This window comes from Podarcis raffonei, chromosome 2 (assembly GCF_027172205.1).
Source record: "Podarcis raffonei isolate rPodRaf1 chromosome 2, rPodRaf1.pri, whole genome shotgun sequence".
NCBI classification, from domain to species: domain Eukaryota; kingdom Metazoa; phylum Chordata; class Lepidosauria; order Squamata; family Lacertidae; genus Podarcis; species Podarcis raffonei.
Genome location: NC_070603.1, coordinates 34,515,830 through 34,538,580, shown reverse-complemented (window position 1 = coordinate 34,538,580; position 22,751 = coordinate 34,515,830). Strand labels below are relative to the sequence as shown.

Genomic DNA, 22,751 nt, shown 5'->3' with positions numbered 1-22,751 from the left:
TGTAGCTGCCATCCTCCCTGACCATGCTGGTTGGGGCTGAAGGGAACTTGTTTATTTGCAGATATTTCTATCCTCCAACATGAAGGGGGGGAATGCTGGCGAAGAGCATAAAATCAACTAGGAAGTTACATTAATAAAAGTTCCAAATGCATCACAGATTAATACATTGGCACAGCTGGATCACCCATCAGAGGAATTCTGAGTGAACAGAGGAGTTTTAAGCAGATGCCTAAATGTCAGGAGGTGCCTGCCTGGTGTTCATTTGAGAGCACACACCAAAGGGGAGATGCCGCCATTTCAAAGACCCTGGATCTCTGTGGACTTAAGACAAACCTCAGGAGCAAATGGCACTACAGTGGTACCTCAGGTTAAGAGCTTAATTCGTTCTGGAGGTCCGTTCTTAACCTGAAACTGTTCTTAACCTGAGGTACCACTTTAGCTAATGGGGCCTCCTGCGGCCACCATGCGATTTCTGTTCTCATCCTGAGGTAAAGTTCTTAACCCGAGGTACTATTTCTGGGTTAGGGGAGTCTGTAACCTGAAGTGTCTGTAACCTGAGGTACCACTGTACTAAGGAGTCTCTCTCTCGAGAATTGAGGTGTCCAGGCAGGATTACAAGGTAACTTGATCCCAAGCTGTTTAGGGCTATATGGTAATAATAAGACCTTAATGACGGCACATTCTGAGGAAGCTCTACAGAGACTTCTCCACCATTTTGCCCAAGCCTGCAGGGAGTTCAGTCTTACCATCAGCCTGATGACCTCCAACATCCTGGGTCTGGACATCGCCAGTAATAATAATAATAAATTTTATTTATATCCCGCCCTCCCCAGCCGAAGCCGGGCTCAGGGCGGCTAACAACAATAAAACACTACAAAAGTACAGCACAAACAACACTCTAAAATCATTCATTATAAAATTGCTGACCACACACTCAAGGTGGTAGATGAGTTTGTCTGCTTAGGTTCCACCCTAACCAGCATCCTCTCCATTGACACTGAGCTGGGCAAGCATATTGGCGCTACAGCTACGGCAATGGCTCACCTCTCCAAAAGGGTATGGGTGAATGTGATACTAATGTCTCATACTGTGATGAAGGTCTGCCAGGCTTGAGTGCTGAACATGCTGCTTCATGGAAGTGAGTTGTGGGCAACTTACAACTTCCAGGAACGATGCCTCAGTGTGCTGCATCAGGAGGATTTTGGGAAGAATAATAATTTTTGTCACTACACCACCTGTGTGCAGTGAAATTAAATGACCCCCCCCCCAATACACTCAGTCTTGTTCGCGCTCTGTGTGCTTGTCGGAAGTCAATTGCAGCACTATTTTTTTTCCATTCAGCAGCCCAACAGTCCACGGATAAAAACTGTTCTTTAACCTGTTGGTGCGGCTGACTATATTTCTGTATCTCCTGCCCGAAGAGGTGCTGGCCAGGGTGTGAGTTGTTCCTAAGAATTTTCCTCGCTCTCCTGAGACAGTGGTCTCCCACAATGTCATCTAGTGAACTCCGGGGACAGCCCATGATATCATGTGCTGTATTCACCACCATATCAAATGGCAGGACAGAATTCCAAACAAATATGTGCTCTCCCAAGCCCAGCATGTTCACACTCCTGTCCCAGTGACATCTACATTGGCTTCATCATGTCCACAGAATGGAAGATAGCGGGATCCCCAAAGACATGCTCTATGGGGAGCTGGCTTCAGGCACCAAGCCATTGGCAGACCAACGCTGTGTTACAAAGATGTCTGCAAACGCGGCATGAAGGCTGGCAACATCAACCATGGGAATCCCGATCGCAGTGTCTGGAGACGGGCAGTCAGGTCGTGCATCCTTACCAGTGACCAGAGGAGGAATGGTTGGTGGAAGGAGTGCAGACAGAAGAAACGGCATGGTACATCTGCAGCAGCACAACTGGATGCCTTCACCTGCCCCAGCTGCAACAAACATGTCTCTCCCCTATCGGTCCCTACAGCCACAGCAGGCGCTGTAACCTTCCAACAAACAGTTGGACTTCATCCCCAAAGGCGCACTCCTCCATTGTCTCCCGAGACAAACAGATGCCCACAACTTAGTGTTTTTTACCCAGCCCACCACTGCACCCAGTCACGAGTCCAGTTGCTGCATCGCCACGCCTAATGGGGAGCCTGTGTCTCTCCATATGCTGCTGGATTTTGACTCCCATTGCCAGGGCCAATGGTCGGGGATGATGGGAGTTGTAGTCCGGTAATCTCTGGAAGGCCACAGTTCCCTCACTGCTGACCAAGCACTGATGAAAAAGACATTGAGAACACTGGTTAACCCTGTGGCAAAGACACAGGAAAACCATTAATCAAGCCACCTTCATGCACTCACTTCTCTTTTGACTCTCCTGGTGCGCAGAAACAGGTTCTCTCACTCAGGGGCAGAAACCGCTTCTTTCTCCCACTGCAGCTATCAGGCAAAAGTGTTCATTAAACCCATATTCTAATAGCCAGAGCCTGAAAAGCAGAGCGGGGGAGATCCAAATCATACAAAACTTAAACACACAACCCAGAGATGTTGTAGTCCACTAACATCTGGGAGACTACAGGTTCTCCACGCCTGATTTAGAACTAGGTGGAGAATGTAGCAGCTACGGCTTCATCTGTTTCTTCTCTGCCATGTACATCCTTTTCACGCCCCCCTTCCATGCTGGACCTGCAGGGCAGGGGGCTTCCAATGCAACTTTTCAGTCCTTAAAGAGGTAGAGCAAATCACCAGGTTGTAACCTTGCAACTGATCCTCTTGTAATATGTGCGTGTGCATCAAAAATACATAAACAAAATAGAAGAGTTACATCAGAGTAATTACTAACAGAATGAGATGCCTTTATAATATGTTTTTCCTCTTTCTGTGTAATTAAGCACATCTGTAAGATGCGCCGGAAGCTTGGAGATTTCCTGTATACTTCATCATCGTATTACAATTTGTACTTATAGTTTCCCTCCCACTATCTGCATAAGGAATTTGATAAATATTGCTGCCTCAAAATTACCTTTAAAGTCATTGTGGTGGGTTTTGTTTTTCTTTCTTTCTTTGCTCACAAAATACCAGCCCCGGACGGGAAAATATTTCATACGCTGAAGCAACTGGTCACGGGGTTGGTATTTCCCATTATTCTCCGGCAAAGCACATTCTGTTCATACACCTTGGTGTGCAAAACCACATTTGACAGGTGAAGGGAAAACCATATTAATTTTTCTCTTCTGATAAAGGCAGACAAGTAGCTTTGGGGTGTGTTGTGTTGAAAAATATATCCAGTGACTTGAGAGCCTGTTCATTCTTACAGCTTTAAAATGTGGCTTAGGGTTCCTAAATGCTCGTGAAAATGCTTCAGCCTTAGTTTTGGGAATAGTAATATTTACTGACAGTCCTGCACAGTGGGCCCATCTTCCTAACACCCCCCCACCCTTCACAGAAAAGGAGAGAGATTTTCTCACCAAGAGGTTACCTTGCAGAGAAACATTGAAGCTTTCGGTTCAATAGAGATTTTCAAGTAAAGACTCTGGTTCCATTAAGCTTCAGAGGGGGAAATAAATAAAGATCTGGCTTAATTTGGAACTATTATTATTATTATTATTACTACTACTACTATTACTATTTTGTATTAAATTTGTATTCCACCCTTAATCTGAAGATCCCAGGGTTGTTCATAACAGAAAAATACAGAATGAGAATACAAAATGCACAATAAAACAAAGACAGAAACAAATCCCAAACTCACCTTCCACAAACACATTTAAAAAACCATCAAATGTTAATCAGCCGAATACCTGGTTGAAGAGAAACCTTTTCACCTGGTGCCTAAAGATATGTAATGAAGGCACCCCGTAAGCCTCCTTGGGGAGAGCATTTCACAAAGAGGAAGCCATTGTAGAAAAGGTCTGTTCTTTCTTTCTTTTTTTGCCACTCTCCAGACCTCTCTTGGAGGCGGCGCACAAAGAAGGGCCTTAGATGATGTTCGCAGGGTCTGGGCCCATTCATATGGGGAGGACTCCCGCTGACTCCCTAGGACATACCTGATGGACATTAGTTGCACACTCTATGGTATCTGCTGCAACCAATGAATGCAGCAAATGGGTGATTTGGTTGAGATTCCAGCACTGCAGGGGGTTGGACTAGATGACCCTCGGGATCCCTTCCAACACTATGATTCTATGAATGTGACTATAATAGGCACACACAACCACCAAATTTCTTACTCATGTCTGTCTACTGACAGCACTGGGGGGAGAGAAAATAAATGTCCTGTAGAGATGGGGAATGAACAGCCTTTTCCAGCTTGATAAGGACATCTTCCAAGGTCTTGGGTGTCACCCTAATTTCCTTTGCTTTGTTGTCAAAACCATCGCTGTGGATGACGCAAGTGTTTGTGTGGTGTGGTGCTATGGAAAGGTTACATAAATTTTAATGAAGTTGACCCTTTAAGCACCTATCACCAGGGGTGGTTGTACTACTCTGACTCTTTCCATACCTGATGCTTCTCTCCCTGCTAAATGAAGGGCCTCCAGTAGCAGACTCTGCCTGTCTCCCTGTCTTCATTCAGATATTTAATGAACTCGCATAGATCGGGGACATAGTTTCCCCCCCGTCCCCATTGAGTACCCAGGGCAACAGCAGCAGCATATTGTCTTAAAACGGCTCCTGTGTCTCTTTGGCTGTAATTGGGCGCAGTGGTGGATGCTGACAAACTGTTTGGTTTGGGGAGAGGAGGAGAAGATGAAAATGAGTCCTCCTTGCAGGTCTCATAGGCTCTTCTGACGTTTGGGGTGTTTATGTAGCCATAGCAGAATCAAACCATGGAGAAGAGGGTGGCAATATTCGGGAGGGTGTGGCTGATTGTCTGGTGCAGTGAATGGAAGCACTCCCTGCTGCAACAATTCATTGCAAATCACACTCGCAACTCCTATTGTCACACGCAAAGAATGAGCACAATAGAGGTACATTTCACAGCACATGTTGTTGACTTTAGCAGGCATTGAATGCAAGTCTCTCGCTGTCTATCGGATCATCTTTTCTCTCTATCAATGGGCAGGGAGGGGGTGTTTGTAGCATCAATGGGTGACTCTTAAACTGTCACTTGCCCTGGGCTGACTGGCTTCCTCTTGTCTTCTAGAACCCTACAGTCCAGCCGTGTGGGTGATGATGTTTGTGATGTGTCTCACTGTCGTTGCCATCACAGTCTTCATGTTTGAATATTTCAGCCCTGTTGGCTACAACCAGAATTTAACCAGTGGCAAAAGTAAGTAAGTTTCCAAAATTGCGCATAGCAAGTGAGCCTTATTTTTTTGGTGGGGGCAATGACAAAAAGCAGGATGTAATAAGCGTGAGCCACCCTGCTATTATACACTCCACATTTAAACAGTAGCAAAAGATAAACAATTCTCAGCATCTCATCGAAAGCATTGACCTTTGGAAAGAGAGCCCGTAGCAATCTCCAGCAGGTGGGATTTCTCTGCCTCCCCACCACAAGAGTCCCATGGCATTCCAGTTTCTGGTGTAAGGATTCCTCCATTTATTTACTTACTTTAGTTATGGCATTTCCATACATCTCCCTTACCCAGCAAAATCAGGGTGCGGTACAGCACTCTGTGGCAACCCAACGATATTTATTTCTTTATGGTCGCCATCTTTTTCACGCCACCAGCACCGATAACATTTCCATGTGCACACATAAACCCCAAACAAGAGAAAGGAAATGTAGCAAATGAGACTGGTAAAGATCTCCGCTGAAATATGTGCCGTTCGACGTTGTTAAATATTTAAGACCTGCCAGACATTTTCTGCAGTTCGTGACAAAATCTGGAAAAACAACCCTTTAGATTTTAGGAGAGCAAACTGAAAAGGAGGAGGAGTTTGGATTTGATATCCCGCCTTTCACTCCCCTTCAGGAGTCTCAAAGCGGCTAACAATCTCCTTTCCCTTCCTCCCCCACAACAAACACTCTGTGAGGTGAGTGGGGCTGAGAGACTTCAAAGAAGTGTGACTGGCCCAAGGTCACCCAGCAGCTGCATGTGGAGGAGCGGAGACGCGAACCCGGTTCCCCAGATTACGTGACTACCGCTCTTAACCACTACACCACACTGGCTCTACACCACACTGCCCATTTTGAGTCCCCTGCTGTGGGGAGAGAGACCCAGTAGCCTTTCAAGCAAACTATACGAACACTGGCAGGACTCCCTGTCCTGTTTATTTACATGTGCATAGATGGACCAGGTGCAAAAGCAAACAGGGCTCCTGTGCCTTTAAAACAGATGCACGGAAGGGAACATGTCAATGCAGATTTTCTCACCTCTGCATGACAAAGCTGCAGAAATTCTGGCTTCTTTGCATCTATGGAAGGCACCAGATTGCATCTGGTAGTCAGCACATGCGAAGGCTGTTTAGAGACAGTGCCCTGCCTTGACTCCTTCCTGTAGGATATAGTGCCTTTGGATCTCTTCCGAATCAGTCTAGAGGGTACCAAGGAAGCCCTCCTGATCACCCAGGAGCTGGTCCTTAAGTGTTCCTCCTGCAGGGCAGCAGCCTTAGGTCAGTCTGTCCTGGTCTCCTGTGCAAAGAAACAAATGCATCCATTGCAGGCTGATCCGATCCAGCTCTGAGTCATGTCAGCATCTTTTGTGTCTGAACTGTCAACAGCTGGCCGGATCAGCCAGCCTGATTTGTAGGCTCGCCTGTAAACTCCGTGAGCGGCTCCTCCTGTTAACAGCTTCCGCGTCTTAAGTGAGCTGGGCAGAAGATTTCTCACAGCTGCTTGGAGAAGCTGTCAGCCCCAGGCCAATCCTACCATCCCTGCCCTTGATAAATGCTCATTAAAACTTACACATCCTGACATGTGGGGAATGAAAAGGCTCCTCGGGTGCTGAGAGATAGGTCCCACACCCCCCCACCCCCTCCAGCCACCTTTGGCTAGCCTTTTCCCCGGGAGAGCTCCCCAAATGCCACCGTCCCACTTGACCTCTGAGAATTTGCTGCTGAAGGTGGATCAAACAAAGGTAAAAGATGCTGGAAGTCAGGAGGAGACTGGTAGCTACAAGGAGAGAATAGCCTGGAATAAAAATATACAACCTATTTTTAGCTTTCATCATCCAACTCTGTAAAAAAAACACCAAACCTCTGGCAGAGTGTGAGTGGCTGGTACCCTGCTGCTTCCTTCCTTCCTCTCACTTGAAGCTGCCTTTGAACCATTCTAAACATTCTGGGTTTCTGATTTTAGGGTGGGGGTTTTTTTTGTTCTTTGGCTTGTTTGTTCAGTATTGTTGCATTCTTAATTTAGAAATGGCAGCAGAATCTCATAACTGCAAACAGGAGGGAAATGGAAATATGAAGAACTCGCAAACATTCCTAACTGTGCCACCGTCCCTCCTTTGGCCTCATTATTACCATGACAAGGGACTGATGTCAATGTCCCCCACCTTCAAATCACCTTCTTCCTGCCGGGTCAAGAAAACAAGGTCCAGAGTGTGGCCTGCCATGTGCGTTGGACTGGTGACATGTTGGGACAGCTCCATGGTTGTCAATGGCGGCCATGAAGTCCTGAGATACCCCAGAACCAGCTGCCTTGGCATGGATGTTGAAGTCTCCCAGAACCAGCAGTCTGGGACTCCTCAGCACTGCCCCTGAGACCGGCTCTGTCAGCTCAGGCATGGAGACTGCTGGGCAGCGAGGCGGGCGGTAAACCAGCAGAATCCCTAATCTGTCCTGATTGCCCAATGCCAGGAACACACACTCTAGATCCCTATAACTGGACAGAGAGCCTGGAGATAGAGAATCTCTATAGACCACAGCAACTCCCTCTCCGACCCTTGAGTCTGGCCTGATGCTGTACTGAGTACCCAGGTGGGCACAGCTGGGTGAGACCAACTCCACCCTGTTCACCCACCCAGGTTTTTCAGTGATACATTCCAGATCAGCCTCCTCATCCATAATCAGATCATGGATGAGGGAGATTTTATTCTGGCATTCAACAGCAGCAGTCGCATACCCAAGGGCTGACTGATATGACAATCACAATTCCCCAGGTTGGAGGGGGGACGGGTACACGGCAGTCACTAACTCCTCCTCCCACGCCATACCTCCCCCTGCCCAGAACTGCTGCAATTGGGCCTCCCCCTGCTCTCCCCCGCTCCTCTCCTCCCAGGCACATCGCAAAAAATGCCCTTTAAAACAGTTAAAAAAACAATTTAAAAGGATATAAAAGAAGAAGCCCTTTCTGCTGAGCAGCAGCAGCAGCCCTTATAAAACCTGTCAGGCCCTGCCCTGGGCCAGGTGGAGAGAGGCAGGAGCAGGGTCCTCTGGCTCTCAGCAGGGTGGTCCTAGAAAGTCTGAGATCTGCTTAATTGAAGCCCCATATTAATTGTTTGGGTTTTGAGGCTTTCCCCTGTAGTCATAGAGCCTAGAAACTTATAAACAATAAATGATGAAGATTCTCAGGATTCTCAGTAGCTTTTACTGGAAAGGCACTCCAAGTAAGATCGTGGTGCTTATTTGGGTCGTCTTCCATGTCGTCTCCCAGGCAAGCTCTGCTGCTAATCTGCCAGCATTCTCAATATCGTGTCTGAGTTGAGCAATAAAAAGGTTGCAGCAATTGTTGCAATCCAACAAAGGTCAAACAGATTATGAGGTCTCTTAAGTACACTGTTGGGTTCTGGATTGCCCTGGTTCTCTTCTTCTTGACCTTCGGCTTGTCAAACGCTGCTGTGCCTACATATTTAAATACAAGTGCATGTCTTTGCTTAACAAATGGAAGAAGCAATCCCTTCCCAAAGCAAATCCTGCTCACGTGATGAGTCTTAGCAGAAATGGCAGCCAGAAATATTTTAGCAGAGATCTCCAAAGTAACTAAAATGGCACGTGTTTTACTTCCAAAAGCTTACAATGAATGAAAAAGGCTTCTTATTTCTAGCATGAAAAACCTGCTGCCTACAAATCGCTTTCCCTTCCATCTTTTCTAGAATCTGGGGGGCCTTCCTTCACTATTGGCAAGTCCGTCTGGCTGCTCTGGGCTCTGGTTTTCAACAACTCCGTTCCTATTGAAAACCCCAAAGGGACTACAAGTAAAATCATGGTGCTCATCTGGGCTTTCTTCGCAGTCATCTTCCTGGCCAGCTACACTGCTAATCTGGCAGCTTTCATGATCCAAGAGCAATACATTGATACTGTCTCTGGGCTCAGCGATAAGAAGGTGAGGAATGCTTGAGCAATGGTGGCAAAGGGAATGAATGTCAAGTGCTTAGGCCAGGGGTGCAACGTTTTAGCTTGGAATATCCCACAAGGAAGATGTGCTAGTGCTGACTGAATGGCAGGACATAAACTCAAGTTGGTTACATTTGCTGGCTTTGGTAAGCAGCTAGAGGAAACCTGATAGCTTTTGGTTACCAAGGAAAATTAAGCCCACACAAAAGTGTCCCTTTCTGTGCCCACCTTTGCATCTGTAAGGCTGAAGATAACTCAGTGGAGCTGCTTTTTTACTCCCAAAGTTTCTGACCTCTGTATTACTGACTCCCAAGACACTGTTGCAACATGGGCTATAAACTGAAATAAGTAAATGTAGAAAATTATGTAGAAAATTATGCTAAAATGGTGGTACTGAAGTACACACTCAGGTTGCCTCCAGACTGTCAGTTTTATACAGTGGTTAGAGTGTTGGACCAGGACTTTAGAGACCAGGGTTCAAATCCCCACTCTGCCATGAAGGTCACTCGGAGACCTTGGTCAAGTCACTCCTTCTCGGCCTAACCTGCCTCACAGGATTGTTCGTGAGGGTAATATAGGGGAGGAGGAGAACAACAACTATGTATGCTATCTTGAGAATTTTTGAGCAAAGATGGGTTACAATGCAATACATTAAATAAAAACTATTTTGTAGGAGAGATTTAAGCACATACCTAAAATTTAGGTTTGCAGCCATTCAAGTGGATTAAAGGGTTCTGTCACCCTGGTGCAAACAAATCTGTGGTTTTTTTAAAAGAAAAGGGTTAGTTTTTTGTTGTTTGGTTTGGAAAGTGGCAAGGAAATGCATTGAAAACTGTGGGATGAACAGTTGATTTAATGGGAAGACATATAACCACTGCACAAACAAATCAGGATGAATCCATGATGAAGGCTGATGGTTGTATAACCTCCCCACTACCAAATTGGAACAAGTGCCCAGTAAGGGCCAGGTCTAACCTCCAACTAAGCTTTGTGCAAGCAACTCAGGGTTGAACGCTCAATAGTTAGGTTGGAGGAGCCCAGAACCTTTCTGAAATGCGCATCCTCAAGTCTGAATAGAGGGATGCTGTTTCCATTCTGGATCTGGCAACAGACTTGTCTTTGTGGTGTCCTTCCCAGTTTCAAAGGCCTCAGGAGCAGTACCCCCCATTCCGGTTTGGAACAGTTCCCAATGGCAGCACCGAGAGGAACATTCGGAGCAACTACCATGACATGCACTCGCACATGGTGAAGTACAACCAGCGCTCAGTGGAGGATGCCTTGGTCAGCCTCAAAATGGGGTAGGTTGCTGCATTTCCCCATAAGAAAGAGCAGCGTGCAAGAAAGCCTCAAGGTATCTGTGCCACACTGAGTTCATTCATGGCCAGCCCTAGCAAATATAACAGGATAAGTAAATATACTGGCATATACTTCAATAATGACGTTGAAGTTGGTTGTTGAAACTGGCCCATTTTAGCTTCTGGATCTTGTTTTCTGTTTGCTTGTGAGCTTCTGCTTCAGTGATGACAGACTCAGGAAAACCTTCTGATCAGTTTTGTGAATGTTTCTGTATGCCTCTCACACAGATTGACACTATGGCATGCTGCATTTCTGACCACTTCCTTGGGGTATTCGCAGGACTGGCCACCATGTCAAAAATGGGCAGCCCATAGCAACTTGATCAGGTCACCATCCTATGAACAGGATCTTTATTGACTGAAGTTTCTCTGCACACTTGATGCTGTGTGAGATTAAACCATAAAGAAGCTCTCTGCTAATGATGACTATGTTTCAGTATCCTGTCACATAGCTGGCTTACTCTCTGACTGTTGACTTAAGTTCCTGGTTCTCACTGTGAATCCCTTCTCTCAATCAGACTCCACAAACATGTGAACTGGGTATCTATATTCTGTCCAAACACGATTATGTTTGTTCTGGGTGGAAGTTTGCTTACTGCTGTTGTGAGGTAAACGTCACAGATGGAGTTCTGGCCATGAGATGCCCAAGTATCTTGTTTTCAGACTTTTCTAACAATCTGGATGTTTTGGAGTATGTGTGTGTCACATGTAAGGTTCCTGTCTTTACATGTAATGCAAAATTTAACAATTTTGATACCCCGGTAAGCTGCTAGGTCAATCAAAACAATGATTCTCAAGCATCTTTATAGAGGTTTCCTTTGGTGCGTGATGGGTGCGCTTCACAGCGAATGCTGGTTTCACTCCTGTAGATGTAGCTAACAAGCCTCAAAATATTTAGTGCCTCCTAATTTTAGCAACAGAAGTCTCCACGTTTCCAGATTTTGAATGTATTACTCGTTAGTAGGAGAGACTTCTCTCTGCTACTAGCCTCTAATTTCATTTGCTCCATTCCTTTCATTCATCCCTCTGCTGCTATCCTTTGATCTGTTGACCTCTTGTTGTCCTTTTTAAAAGGCAACTTGCACAGCACAATGAAGCTTGAGTGTGATGTAGTATTCTAAAACTAAGGGAGTGAAAGCAGTGCAAGTTGACTGCCCTGTTGTTTATGACAGTGGGGTAATGCTTGCTTTCCCCCAAGGCCATACTTTTGATATGGAGAAAGTGATTGCCCCCCAAATCACTCAAATTGTGAGATTTTGCAGCTGGGAAAAATGTGATTTATCTTCCAAACTATTACAGTTGTGGCTGCCCTGGAGAATATGCTAGATACCACCATTTTGTGAACTTTTTTTTTTTTACATGAATTGTTTGAACAGTGTGCAGTCCCTATCTTCAGTGTTAAGAGAGGCATGAGTTGTTTCCGAAAAATTGCAAGCAAGACGATGACATATGCTGTCTTCTCCTGCCCCTTGATTGCACTGCAAGACTAGGTTACTCTCAGCGTAGCACTTTTTCCATTGGATTGAAGCTTCCGGGACTGTCCTACAAATATGGTCAAGCCCACAGATGAGAACAGCTTCTCTTGCTTTCTTGCATCATTTTATAGCCTGGCACTTGGCACTGTGTGACCTTCTAGCCTACCACCCGCCCCCCAGTGTGGCTTTTGTAGTTGCTGTCCCTTAATTTTTTCCCCTCTCTCTCCATCTCTCTCTCTCTGCTTGATTCCAGAAAGCTGGATGCATTTATATATGATGCTGCGGTGCTCAACTACATGGCGGGCAAGGATGAGGGTTGCAAGCTGGTGACCATTGGCAGCGGGAAAGTCTTTGCCACCACCGGCTATGGCATTGCCCTTCAGAAGGACTCCAAGTGGAAGAGGCCAATTGATTTAGCCCTCCTACAATTCCTGGGAGATGGTAAGTAGTTCTCTTTCTCCTCCCCGCAAACACACTTTGCTTCCTCATCCTCAGGGGTAGTTACCAGTAGTCTCCTATGTATTTTTCTCCAAGGGGTCACAGAACAAGGAAACCTCTGTCTTAGCAGGTTGTGGGGGGGGACGGGACACCTGGCCACAACTGCCTCACAAACACAAAGCTGAACCCTCCTTAATCTTTATTCCCTCTCTCCTCTTTCCACTTTCTCATCCACCCCTCCATGTTCCCTGGCACAATCACAACAGTTCTGTGTTTATTCAAAATTGTATTTATTTTTAAGTGTGAAGGCCTTAAACCCGTCCCCCCCCCCCCAAGAAAAAACTTCCAACAGCCTGTCAGAACCTCAGACCCTGAGGGGCAAAAGAGGCACAAGGAAGGCTACCCCCTCACAAGTCCCTCCCCCTCCCTCCCTCCATTATAGCAGTTGCTTTAAATGGCATTTTCACATGCAAATAATAACTGGAGGATAAACTGGAATTTAAATTGAAGCTGCAATTTTAAGCATGTTTACTCGAAAGCTAAGGCCACATTCCTAACCATGTCTACTGTCTTCAGTAGGGCTTGCTCCCAATTAAATGGGGTTAGGAGTGCAGCCCTACACCATCAAAATTAGTACAATTATATGATGTTTGTGGGTGGGATCATTTATCCCATGTGGGACAAACTTTGCCCCCCCCCATGCATTTTGCTCCTATTGTGTCTCCTCCAATATATATTTTTTCCTCGTGTTGTTGCTGGCCAGACCCCCGTTTACATTACAGTTGCTGCATGTATTTAGGCCTCTGTTGTCTCCTCGACCCAATTTCCTGACCACCATGTGGCAATGCCTCCCGTCGGTTCTGTCTTGCTGGCTGCTTCGCCCCAGGGTGCTAGGACAACAGTATGCTCGGATTCTGGCTCTCTCCACTGAGCCGCCAGCCTGTCACCAGAATTCCTTTCTGGCCATTAGGGAGAATTCTGAGAAGGTTTCAGAGCGCTGTTCCTCCCTGCCACACCGTTTGGTAGTCCACATTAAATCAAGCACAACGTCTCCTTGTCAGGTGTCTGGGAAGTTATCTCGCCTTGAAATCACTCTCTCTTCCCTTCAGTAGGAAATAAAGCTCTCTTGTCACTCTGGAGACCTTAACAAGTGATCTGTGTGCAAAAATGTTTAGTTTTTTTTAAAAAAATGTGTGCAGGGTTGGGGGAGTTCAGATGGAAGTGTTTTAAGGAAATGTCGAACATAATGGGGGATCAGAGAGCCAGAAAAGGAGACAGGCTATGAGGAAAGGAGAGGAAAAGGGAAGGTCTGTACACTTATACATATGATCAATGACAAATATGCTGTTATATGAACAAAAGCAAGTAAGGTTAAAGAACACATCAGAGAGTCCCTTTAATGAGTTCCTGTCACAGTCTTGACTTGTTGTCTCTTCTCTGAACACTGCTTCTTGTGTTTTAAAGCAGAGAGGTGTTCAGTGGTGGGGCGACAGTGAGGAGCATGGGGTGAATATCCCAAATGTGGACTCTGGCCTGGGTGGAGACCATACCTTCTGGCCTGATTAAGGAAATGCACACTGCACTTGTACACAGGAGCTTTATATATTGGGGTGACCCACGTGGTCCCTTCCAACTCTACAGTTCTAGGATTATACTATAAGGCCCATGAAGCTGGTAAGCTTAAATTTAAGCTCTGTTGTCAGGGGAAAGGTTTTTCCATGGTGTAGACCTCCAGAAATGCTTAGTCCTATGGAAGGTCATGGGAACACAGGACATTTTACTTGAGTAGCCATGGGTATTTTGGCTGAGGTGGACAATGAATACTACAAGCCAAAAATAATCTAAATTTCTTCAGGTTCAACTATCTGTGATGCAACTAGCTGTGATGTCAACAGAGGAGATCCCTTCTTAGGATTTGACTGTCTTCCCTTCTTGTTATTTGTTTCTCAGGTGAAACACAGAAGCTAGAGACTGTGTGGTTGTCAGGGATCTGCCAAAATGAGAAGAATGAGGTGATGAGCAGCAAGCTGGACATTGACAACATGGCAGGCGTCTTCTACATGCTGCTGGTGGCCATGGGGCTGAGCCTGCTCGTCTTTGCCTGGGAACACCTGGTCTACTGGAAGCTGAGACATTCTGTACCCAAGTCTAACAAGCTGGATTTCCTTCTGGCTATAAGCAGGGTAAGGATGCCATGTAGATATGTAGTCCTATGTACATACCCCTTCTGTTTTCCAAGGCAATATCTATGTCCCCTTTGAGATTATTCCTAATGTGACACATAGACAGCTTATTCTTCCAAGCCGCTGGTCATATTTGAACAGAGGGCTTAAACCACAGTGTTGCCCTACATGCATAAGTACAAAAGAAGGAACCAGTGCAAAGTGATAGCTCAAGCATTCCCCTCTCCTCCCCTGCAGTTGGGAGGTAGACTAAGCCAAGAATTCAGTTTCACTTTGCCTGACTCCTGGTCTGTCCCCACATTCATACCAGGAACAGTTAAAAACAATCTATTATTCACTTTCAAAACAAGGGTTATGCAGGTGGCTTAAATGAATTAGTTTTTATTTATTATATTTCTATGCTGCTTTTCATTCAAATAAATCCCAAAGCAGCTTACAAACAAAAAATAACCTTAACATTATAGATAATCACAAATACAACATAAATCTCATAGAATAACAAATCATCCGTAGAACATTTGCAATCTATAAAATTTACAAATCAACAACTAATAAGCTCTATATAAATCTTTAAAACTTTAATAAATATCTTATAAAAAAAACAAGAACTAATAAGCTAAACATCACAATTCAAGCCAGTCACATTATATGATTAACAAACCAATACAGCATTTAGAATCCATAAAACAATGTTAACAACATCAACAAAATAGCAACCAAAAGATAAGCTGAACACATTCTCCACACATACAGGTTCCATGGACAGCTTCCAGTCTTCCTCATGCCAACCTGAAATTTTAAATTTGAAAATGTATTTTTATGGAAATTAGTTTTTCCATACATGGTTCTGGAGGAATGATATCAACCAGTTTTAACAGTAATGATACCCATGGTGGCTACAGATAACAAAGGAGGCAGAGTGTAAAAACAGAAGCCACCTCTGCCCTGCACCGTTTTTCTTTAGGGCCACCTGGGCCTTGTTAACAAAGAGTGCTCCAACCAGGCACAACCTTCTGCTAGGAACTCATCTTTGGATAATGAACAACGCTGCCCACAGCTGCCTGACCCGGCTCCTTCTGAGCAGGGTGTCAGCTCTTAGGCAGCCACAATTCTTTCAGGTCAAAAATTGAACATGTGGACAGGGCAGGCTCAAGAAAGCCTTCCGTAGTCAACCTGCCTGCGGATAAAGCAACAAGTGTGCTGCTCCTCATGTAGACTGAAGGAGCCGCCTTATCAGTATTTGTAGCCCAGTCATGACCCACTTCCCTAGTACTGGTAAGACAGAGCAAGGCTTTCTGTGACAGGTTCGTGAAGCAATTTGTAGAGGACTGCATCTCTGCTGCTTAATTTGTGTGAAATGTATTTGAAATTAAACCAATCAAAAACCAATCTTTTCCCAATTAGAAATTTACTGGAGAAAAGACCAGGAAATTGATTTGCCTGTTCCTGGTTCTACTGCATTTACATTTCGAGGCTGCACTGTCTGCTCCAACATAAAATGCCTTAACTGTTTCCTGCCAGTGCCTCACCTGATCAAAGTAATAGGTGTTTGAAACTGTTTAATGTTGAACAGAAGCAAGAGAGAGATTTGTTTCTACATAATCTGGATTGATATCTAGTATCAGAATAGGCCTCTTTCTCATTACAGGGCCTTTTATTGTCACCTCTGTCCTCAATCTGTTCTTAACTTTAAAATGTTAGTTACTGTATATACTTGAGTATAAGCTGACTTTTTCAGCACATTTTTTATGCTGAAAGAGCCCCCCTTGGCTTATACTCGAGTGAGAAAGGAGCCCTTTCTCACCGCTGGTCCCACCGCCGCTGCTGCCCGTCTCTCGCAAGGGCAGGCACAGGAGCCGCGGTTGGGAGAGGTGCTGCCCTGTGCTGCGCCTCTCCCAACCGTGGCTCCTATGCCTGCTCCTGCGAGCGGCAGAGGCGGCGGCAGAGGGACGAGCGGCCCGAAAGCAGTCTTTTGGGCTGCTCCTTCCTCCTCCGCTGGCGCTGCCGCCACCACCAGGTTTGTGGTGTGGTGAACCAGCTTATACTTGAGTCAATAAGTTTTCCCAGTTTTTTCTGCTAAAATTAGGTGCGTCGGCTTATATTCGGGTTGGCTTATACCCAAGTACCTTATTTTTCGCACTATAGGACGCACTTTTTCCCCTCCAAAAATGAAGGAGAAATGTGTGTGCGTCCTATGGTGCGAATGCAGGCTTTCGCTGAAACCTGGAGAGCGAGAGGGGTCGGTGCGCACTGACCCCTCTCGCTCTCCAGGCTTCAGGAGAGCCCCACAAGCTCGGGGGACAGCGGGGAGGCGGAACGCCGCCATCCCGCTGTCCCCCGACTTGGTTAGAAGGCTGGCGGGGGGAGAAGCCTGCTCCTCCCCGTCGCCAGCCCCGCAAACTCAGGGGACAGCGGCAGAGGCGCAGCGCGCCTTTCCCGCTGTCCCCCGACTTGGTTACTAGGCTGGCGGGGGGGAGAAGCCTGCTCCTCCCCGTCGCCAGCCCCGCAAACTCGGGGGACAGCGGGAGAGGCGCAGCGCGCCTTTCCCGCTGTCCCCCGACTTGGTTAGAAGGCTGGCGGGGGGGAGAAGCCTGCTCCTCCCCATCGCCAGCCCCGCAAACTCGGGGGACAGCGGGAGAGGCGCAGCGCGCCATCCCGCTGTCTCCCGACATGGTTTGGAGGCTGGCGGAGGGCTTCCTCCTCCCCCAGCCTCGCAAGCTCCCAGAGCGATGCCAAAGCTGCGCGCAGCTTCGGCATGGCTCTGGGTCCCGTTCTGGGGGAGGGGGAAGCTCGGGCTTCCCCCGCCCCAGCCCCGCGCCTGGGGGGGGGGAATAAAAAATTTCCCCTTTATTCCCCCCCCCCAAGTCTAGGTGCGTCCTATAGTGCGAAAAATACGGTATATACGGTATTTAATCTTGTCGAATGCCATCACCTTGAGGGCTCTTAAGACTAATGGGACATAATAAATTATAATTATTACTCAAATTCATTATTTATATGCCACCCATCTGACTGGCTCCCGACAAAAAACAATAAAAACACAATACAACATCTGCTGGGAGGGGTATCCCACAGGGTAGGTGCCACTACTGAAAAGACCCTCTGCCCGCTTCCCTATACCTCACCTCTCGCAATGAGGGAAACACCAGAAGGCCCTCGGAGCTGGACCTCAGTGTCCAGGCTGGATGATGGGGGTGGAGACCCTCCTCCAGGTGTACTGGGCTGAAGTTCAGATAACGAGGATTCAGAAAGTGTAGGATCTTTAAACCTGAGGGATGGAAAGCAGGAGATAAACATATGAAATAAAATTAATCTAGTACAGTGATTCTCAAATGTGTAAGCTTGATATATTTTAACAGAATTACTTCACCTCCAAGAAACGAAACAGAAAACCTGCGATATTTCATAGAAAACAGTACATGGCAATTGGATACTGGAATGCCAGAAGTAGCGAGAGGGAGTTGGATCTGTGAATGCTAGAGTGCCTGGGGGGTCAGACATGAACAACCTCCTGGACAACCTGACTTGGTCAGCAGAAAAGGAGGAAACGTGTTTCTTATCAACCCTGTTTGGTGATCCAGCCAAGCTTATAATGGAATCCTGATCTTTCACCCAAGTTCTGAAACTACCTCGGGTTAAGAACTTTGCTTCAGGATGAGAACAGAAATCGTGCTCCGGTGGCACGGCAGCAGCAGGAGGCCCCATTAGCTAAAGTGGTGCTTCAGGTTAAGAACAGTTTCAAGTTAAGAATGGACCTCCGGAACAAATTATGTTCTTAACCTGAGGTACCACTGTATTTCCTTTGAATGGCTGAAGCACTTGGTTTGCAACAGGGTAAGTAGGACTGTCAATATAGCTAGCTTACCCAAGTATCTTGTTGCTCAAACATTTTGAATATTCTCCCAGTTCACTCAGAAAAATGTGGTCATTCAGTATTTGTAATGTCTGTCCTGCATGAGCTTGAACATTAAGCCAACCTGCCCTCTCCACCCTCCAGCTCATCCCCTTTCCAATACATGCCTACTTAGTCACTGCCTTCCCTCTTCTCTTTCTTTCCAGGGCATTTACAGCTGTTTCAATGGAGTCCAGAATCTGGAAAGCCCTGCCCGCGTCCACAAACCAGACGTCACTGCTAACTCAGCTCAAGCCAACGTGTTGAAGATGCTACAGGCCGCCAAGAACATGGTGTCGACAGCCAGTGTGGGGAACTCCCTGGAGAACGCCACACGCACCATTGAGAACTGGTCAAACAGGAGTGAAAACCTCCAAACCACCTTCTCCCTAAGGACTCCTCAGCTTGTTGTGCAGAACACCAGTGGGCCTACCAGGCCAGCTCATGCCTCCGATGCAGCAGCAGCTGAGAGGCTTGGGAGGTCTCTCCCACAATCCCTCTCTCCGCTCCAGCAGTCTTTGGTGCCAGCCAGTGAAAACTGGAGAGGGACACTAGAGCAGCCGCAGATTCTTCATCCGCTGAAGTTCCGAGGCAGCTATTCTGAGGACAAGGTGCTCCCCGGTTCCACTGTGAACAGCTCCCCCCACTACATGGTAAGACCCACACCTCAGACCCATGTCAGAAACCACGTGCCACTTGGAAACCACCTTAGTGCTGCTCCCCACTCCCCAGTAGGAACTGCTAGGGAGCTTCCTCTACCTGAGCATAAGCATAAGCTGGCCTTGGCCAGAGGGCACACCAAGGAGAAATTCCACCACCAGAACGTTAACCTGGTGTACGGAGAAAGTGGTGACGACAGCTCAGCCCAGGTGGAGCGGCTGGCTTCCACTTCCGAGAAGCGAAAGGAGTTGGAGAGCCACTTTCCGCCTCATGCCTGTGTCCACAATTCCTTCCCCAAAGCTAACAGGACTTGCAGACCCTTTCTGTACAAAGAATCTGACTCAATAGAGCTAAGGAGAGAGAAGCCGAGCCACAGAGCTGATCTCTCGAGGTCCGGCTGGGAGCAGGAGAGACCCCAGTCTCTAGGCCTGTGGAAACATCATGGGAAGTCCTCAGCCTATGGGGATGTGCCAGACCTCTTCCCCAAAGCTGGCCGGGCTCCAAAAACAATGTCAGTGCCTGGAACGCATTCCTACCCTCCCGGTGCCCTTAGGCCGAGTTATACATGCAATAGGAAATGTGTGGAGGCCAACGGCTTACCTTGGAAGGACCAGCGGCTGCTGCATTCGCAGTCCACGAGGCTCCCCTCGTACCGGGAGGCCTGCCTACACAACAGCTCAGGCGTGCACAAGGCTTCTTCCACGGTGGTGCACAAGCAGTATGCCTACATGAACTCTTACACAAACCTGCCTATCTACTGGGGGCGCCTTTACCCAGGCTCCCCGCAGCTGTGCGAACAGTCCAGTGCCACCCAGCACAGCTTCAGCCGAGCTCCCTGGTCGCCTTGCAGCAGGGACCTCCTGGTCCACCAGGATGGCCAGAGGACCATGTACTTTGGTAGCACCTACAGAGACTACAGGGACCGCAGCAGGGTGGACCCGACGTTTCTTCAGATGGTCAATACTGAGCAGAGAGACTTCCTGAGCACCCAGAGGATGCACAGCCCTTACGCAGGAAGATCGTGGAGGCGAATCTCTAGCCTAGAGTCCGAAGTCTGATAGGGGGAAGATGCTGGGGCTCTTGATGCTCGATTGGAGACTGCAGAGAAGAAGCTCATCCAGGAGGGCAAGAGACAAGGCTTTCCAAGCCAGCGTTCTGCGTCTCCCTGTTAAGCCGGTATCAGCAGAAAGTTCTTTGTCTCTTCACTACCACCACCCCGGATCAACGTAAGAGCAAGTGACCTTTCTCCATCCTCTAATGGACCAAAACGCAAAGCGGGAGCAGCTGAAGGCACTTTATTGACTGATTCCAAAGTCTTCCATTGCTGGGCACTGGGATGCCCTCACTCGCATACAAGACGACTCTCTCATGGTGGTGATTCACAGTCATGCTGCCTCTGTGGATAGCTTATGAAGCATCAGTTGCAGTGTCAACCATCTACATTTCAGTGCCAGTTTATCGTTCAGAGCATGGCTGTCTGTGACACAGTGGGAAATGCCCAACAGCCTCCTATTAAACAAATAAACAAAATGATTAGGACTATCTTGCTTTCCCATAATGCACTGATATAAATGGAGACTGTATAGAGGACTGAACAGGGGGCATAGTATGATATTTTTAGTGTTTTACATTACTTTCTGGATCTTCGTAAAGAGCCCAAAATGCCAAATGGAGGTTATTAAATACACACTTCTTAAAATGTATTCACACACCATTCCTTTCTCATTCTTTCTTTTTGGCCACATTGACAAAGGTTGGCTTCTTCAACCTCCCTTGAGTCAAATGCACCAGGACATGAGACATCCCTAGATGTTACCTTCATAGCTCTCGCTCTCTCTCCCCCCCCCAGCCCCACCAGGAGAAGAAGGGTGTGTGAGGTGGGGCGGGGTTGCGTTGCCACCTTTAGTTCAAGGCAGAGGATCCTTGGCTAGATAAGGCGGCAACAGTAGATGAGTGTGGGGGCATGCACCAAACTCTCCTCTCCTTGCCATCGCTGCTTAATTCACATTAGACTGGGACTAACCTGCCACTGTTTTTAACCTAGGTCCTAAAAACACACCTTTAGCAATAGACTACCATCACTGCACCAAGGCCTCATCTGCACTATGAATTAAAAGCAGTAGCATTCCACTTTAAACAGACATTACAACTGGGACTTGGCAAATCTTGTGATTAGAATGAGACTAGACAGCATTACTTAGAGCTCTTATCCATCTTCACAGAGTTTTTGAAATCTTTTTGGTCCAACTTAGAATTATAGAAAGGGACCCCAAGGTCACTCATAGGACACAGGAAGCTTCCTTATACAGTCAGTTCCTTATTGTCTACACCAGTGGTTCCCAATTGAAGTCCGGGGACCCCTGGGGGTCTGCGGCCCCGTCCGTTGCCTCCCCCCAACTATTTTTTGTCATTTTTGCATGGTAATATCACAAATTTTATGATCTGGTTTTTTTTAGTATACCTAAAATCCTTTGCTTATTAGGGGCTACCCCAAATTTTGTTCAAAAAATTGCTTTGCAGACGTAACTACAATAGAATTATTAAATTTTCAAAAGTAGGGGGTCCTCAGTCATTAGCTAATTGGGAAGCACTGGTCTGCACTGATTGGCAGCAACTGTCTAGGGTTTCAGACAAGAAGTGTCCTCCTCCCTACTTGGGGACTTAATGTGGCTCCTTCTGCATGCCAAGCAGATGCTCTGCCCTAAGCTACTGCTTTCCCTGTTCAAAAATTCTGAACCACATGCTAATAATCCTTGAAAATGAGTGACGCAACTTAACTGGGACTAGCATCTGTGAAAGTATGCAGGACTGTGAGTGAATTTCAATTTGTTGGGTGGGGTTATCAGTAGTTAGGTTTTCAGTTCTGCACAATAACCTGGTCTCCCAGATCCATTAAATGAAGACTGCCCTGGGTAGCCTTTCATGCCTGTTGGAAGTGCTCTCAAGTTATACATTCTGTATGTAATTTGGGCAATTTGTAACCCTATTGCCTATGTCTGCTCCATGGTGTCTTGAATTGTAGTGAGCTCCCTTCCCAGGCAAGGTCCTGCGGGTGCACTCAAGAGCCGAGGATCAAAATATAACCTTACATTGAGCCGGCTCAAAGATATGCCTTGTAGTCCCTATCCTAGCCAACTATAAAGCTTCAAGTACCTGAAGTGCTGATTACTGAATCCAAGTTCACTCTGGTCCTTTTTCAGGCAACTGATAACAACGAGGCTCAGACAGCCATCTAGTCAGCCTATCCTGCCAGTTCTGTAGTTCAGGCTTTTGTGTGCCTCCCCAACCCCAAATGATAGGTGCACAGGGACTGGTTTATAGCATTGTTTTGACTTCTGTTTGTAGCAAGCTTTGCAAACCATAAAGCCAACTATTAAAAGCATCATAGTCAAGGAAAAGGCAGCATGTTCCCTTCTGAGCAGTTCCTTTGATCAACTGGGGAACATCAGAAACGACGCCTGTAGCATCCTGCTTCTCATTTAGAGATAGTTTGTTTGCAACCCCCTGGGATTCTACTGTCATGGATAGATC

At 46.8% G+C, this 22,751-nt stretch overlaps 1 protein-coding gene across 1 annotated transcript in view; it reads left to right on the top strand.

The window, feature by feature from the left end:
• GRIN2C (glutamate ionotropic receptor NMDA type subunit 2C) overlaps nucleotides 1-20,923 on the top strand; it is a 90,904-nt gene extending 69,981 nt beyond the window's left edge. Inside the window, exons 8-13 of the mRNA XM_053375822.1 lie at nucleotides 5,139-5,264; nucleotides 8,977-9,206; nucleotides 10,355-10,515; nucleotides 12,301-12,488; nucleotides 14,436-14,668; nucleotides 18,728-20,923. Coding sequence (XP_053231797.1) covers nucleotides 5,139-5,264; nucleotides 8,977-9,206; nucleotides 10,355-10,515; nucleotides 12,301-12,488; nucleotides 14,436-14,668; nucleotides 18,728-20,278 — 2,489 coding nt within the window. The 3' untranslated portion in view covers nucleotides 20,279-20,923. The remainder of the gene's footprint in view (nucleotides 1-5,138; nucleotides 5,265-8,976; nucleotides 9,207-10,354; nucleotides 10,516-12,300; nucleotides 12,489-14,435; nucleotides 14,669-18,727) is intronic.
• Nucleotides 20,924-22,751: the final 1,828 nt, after the last annotated feature.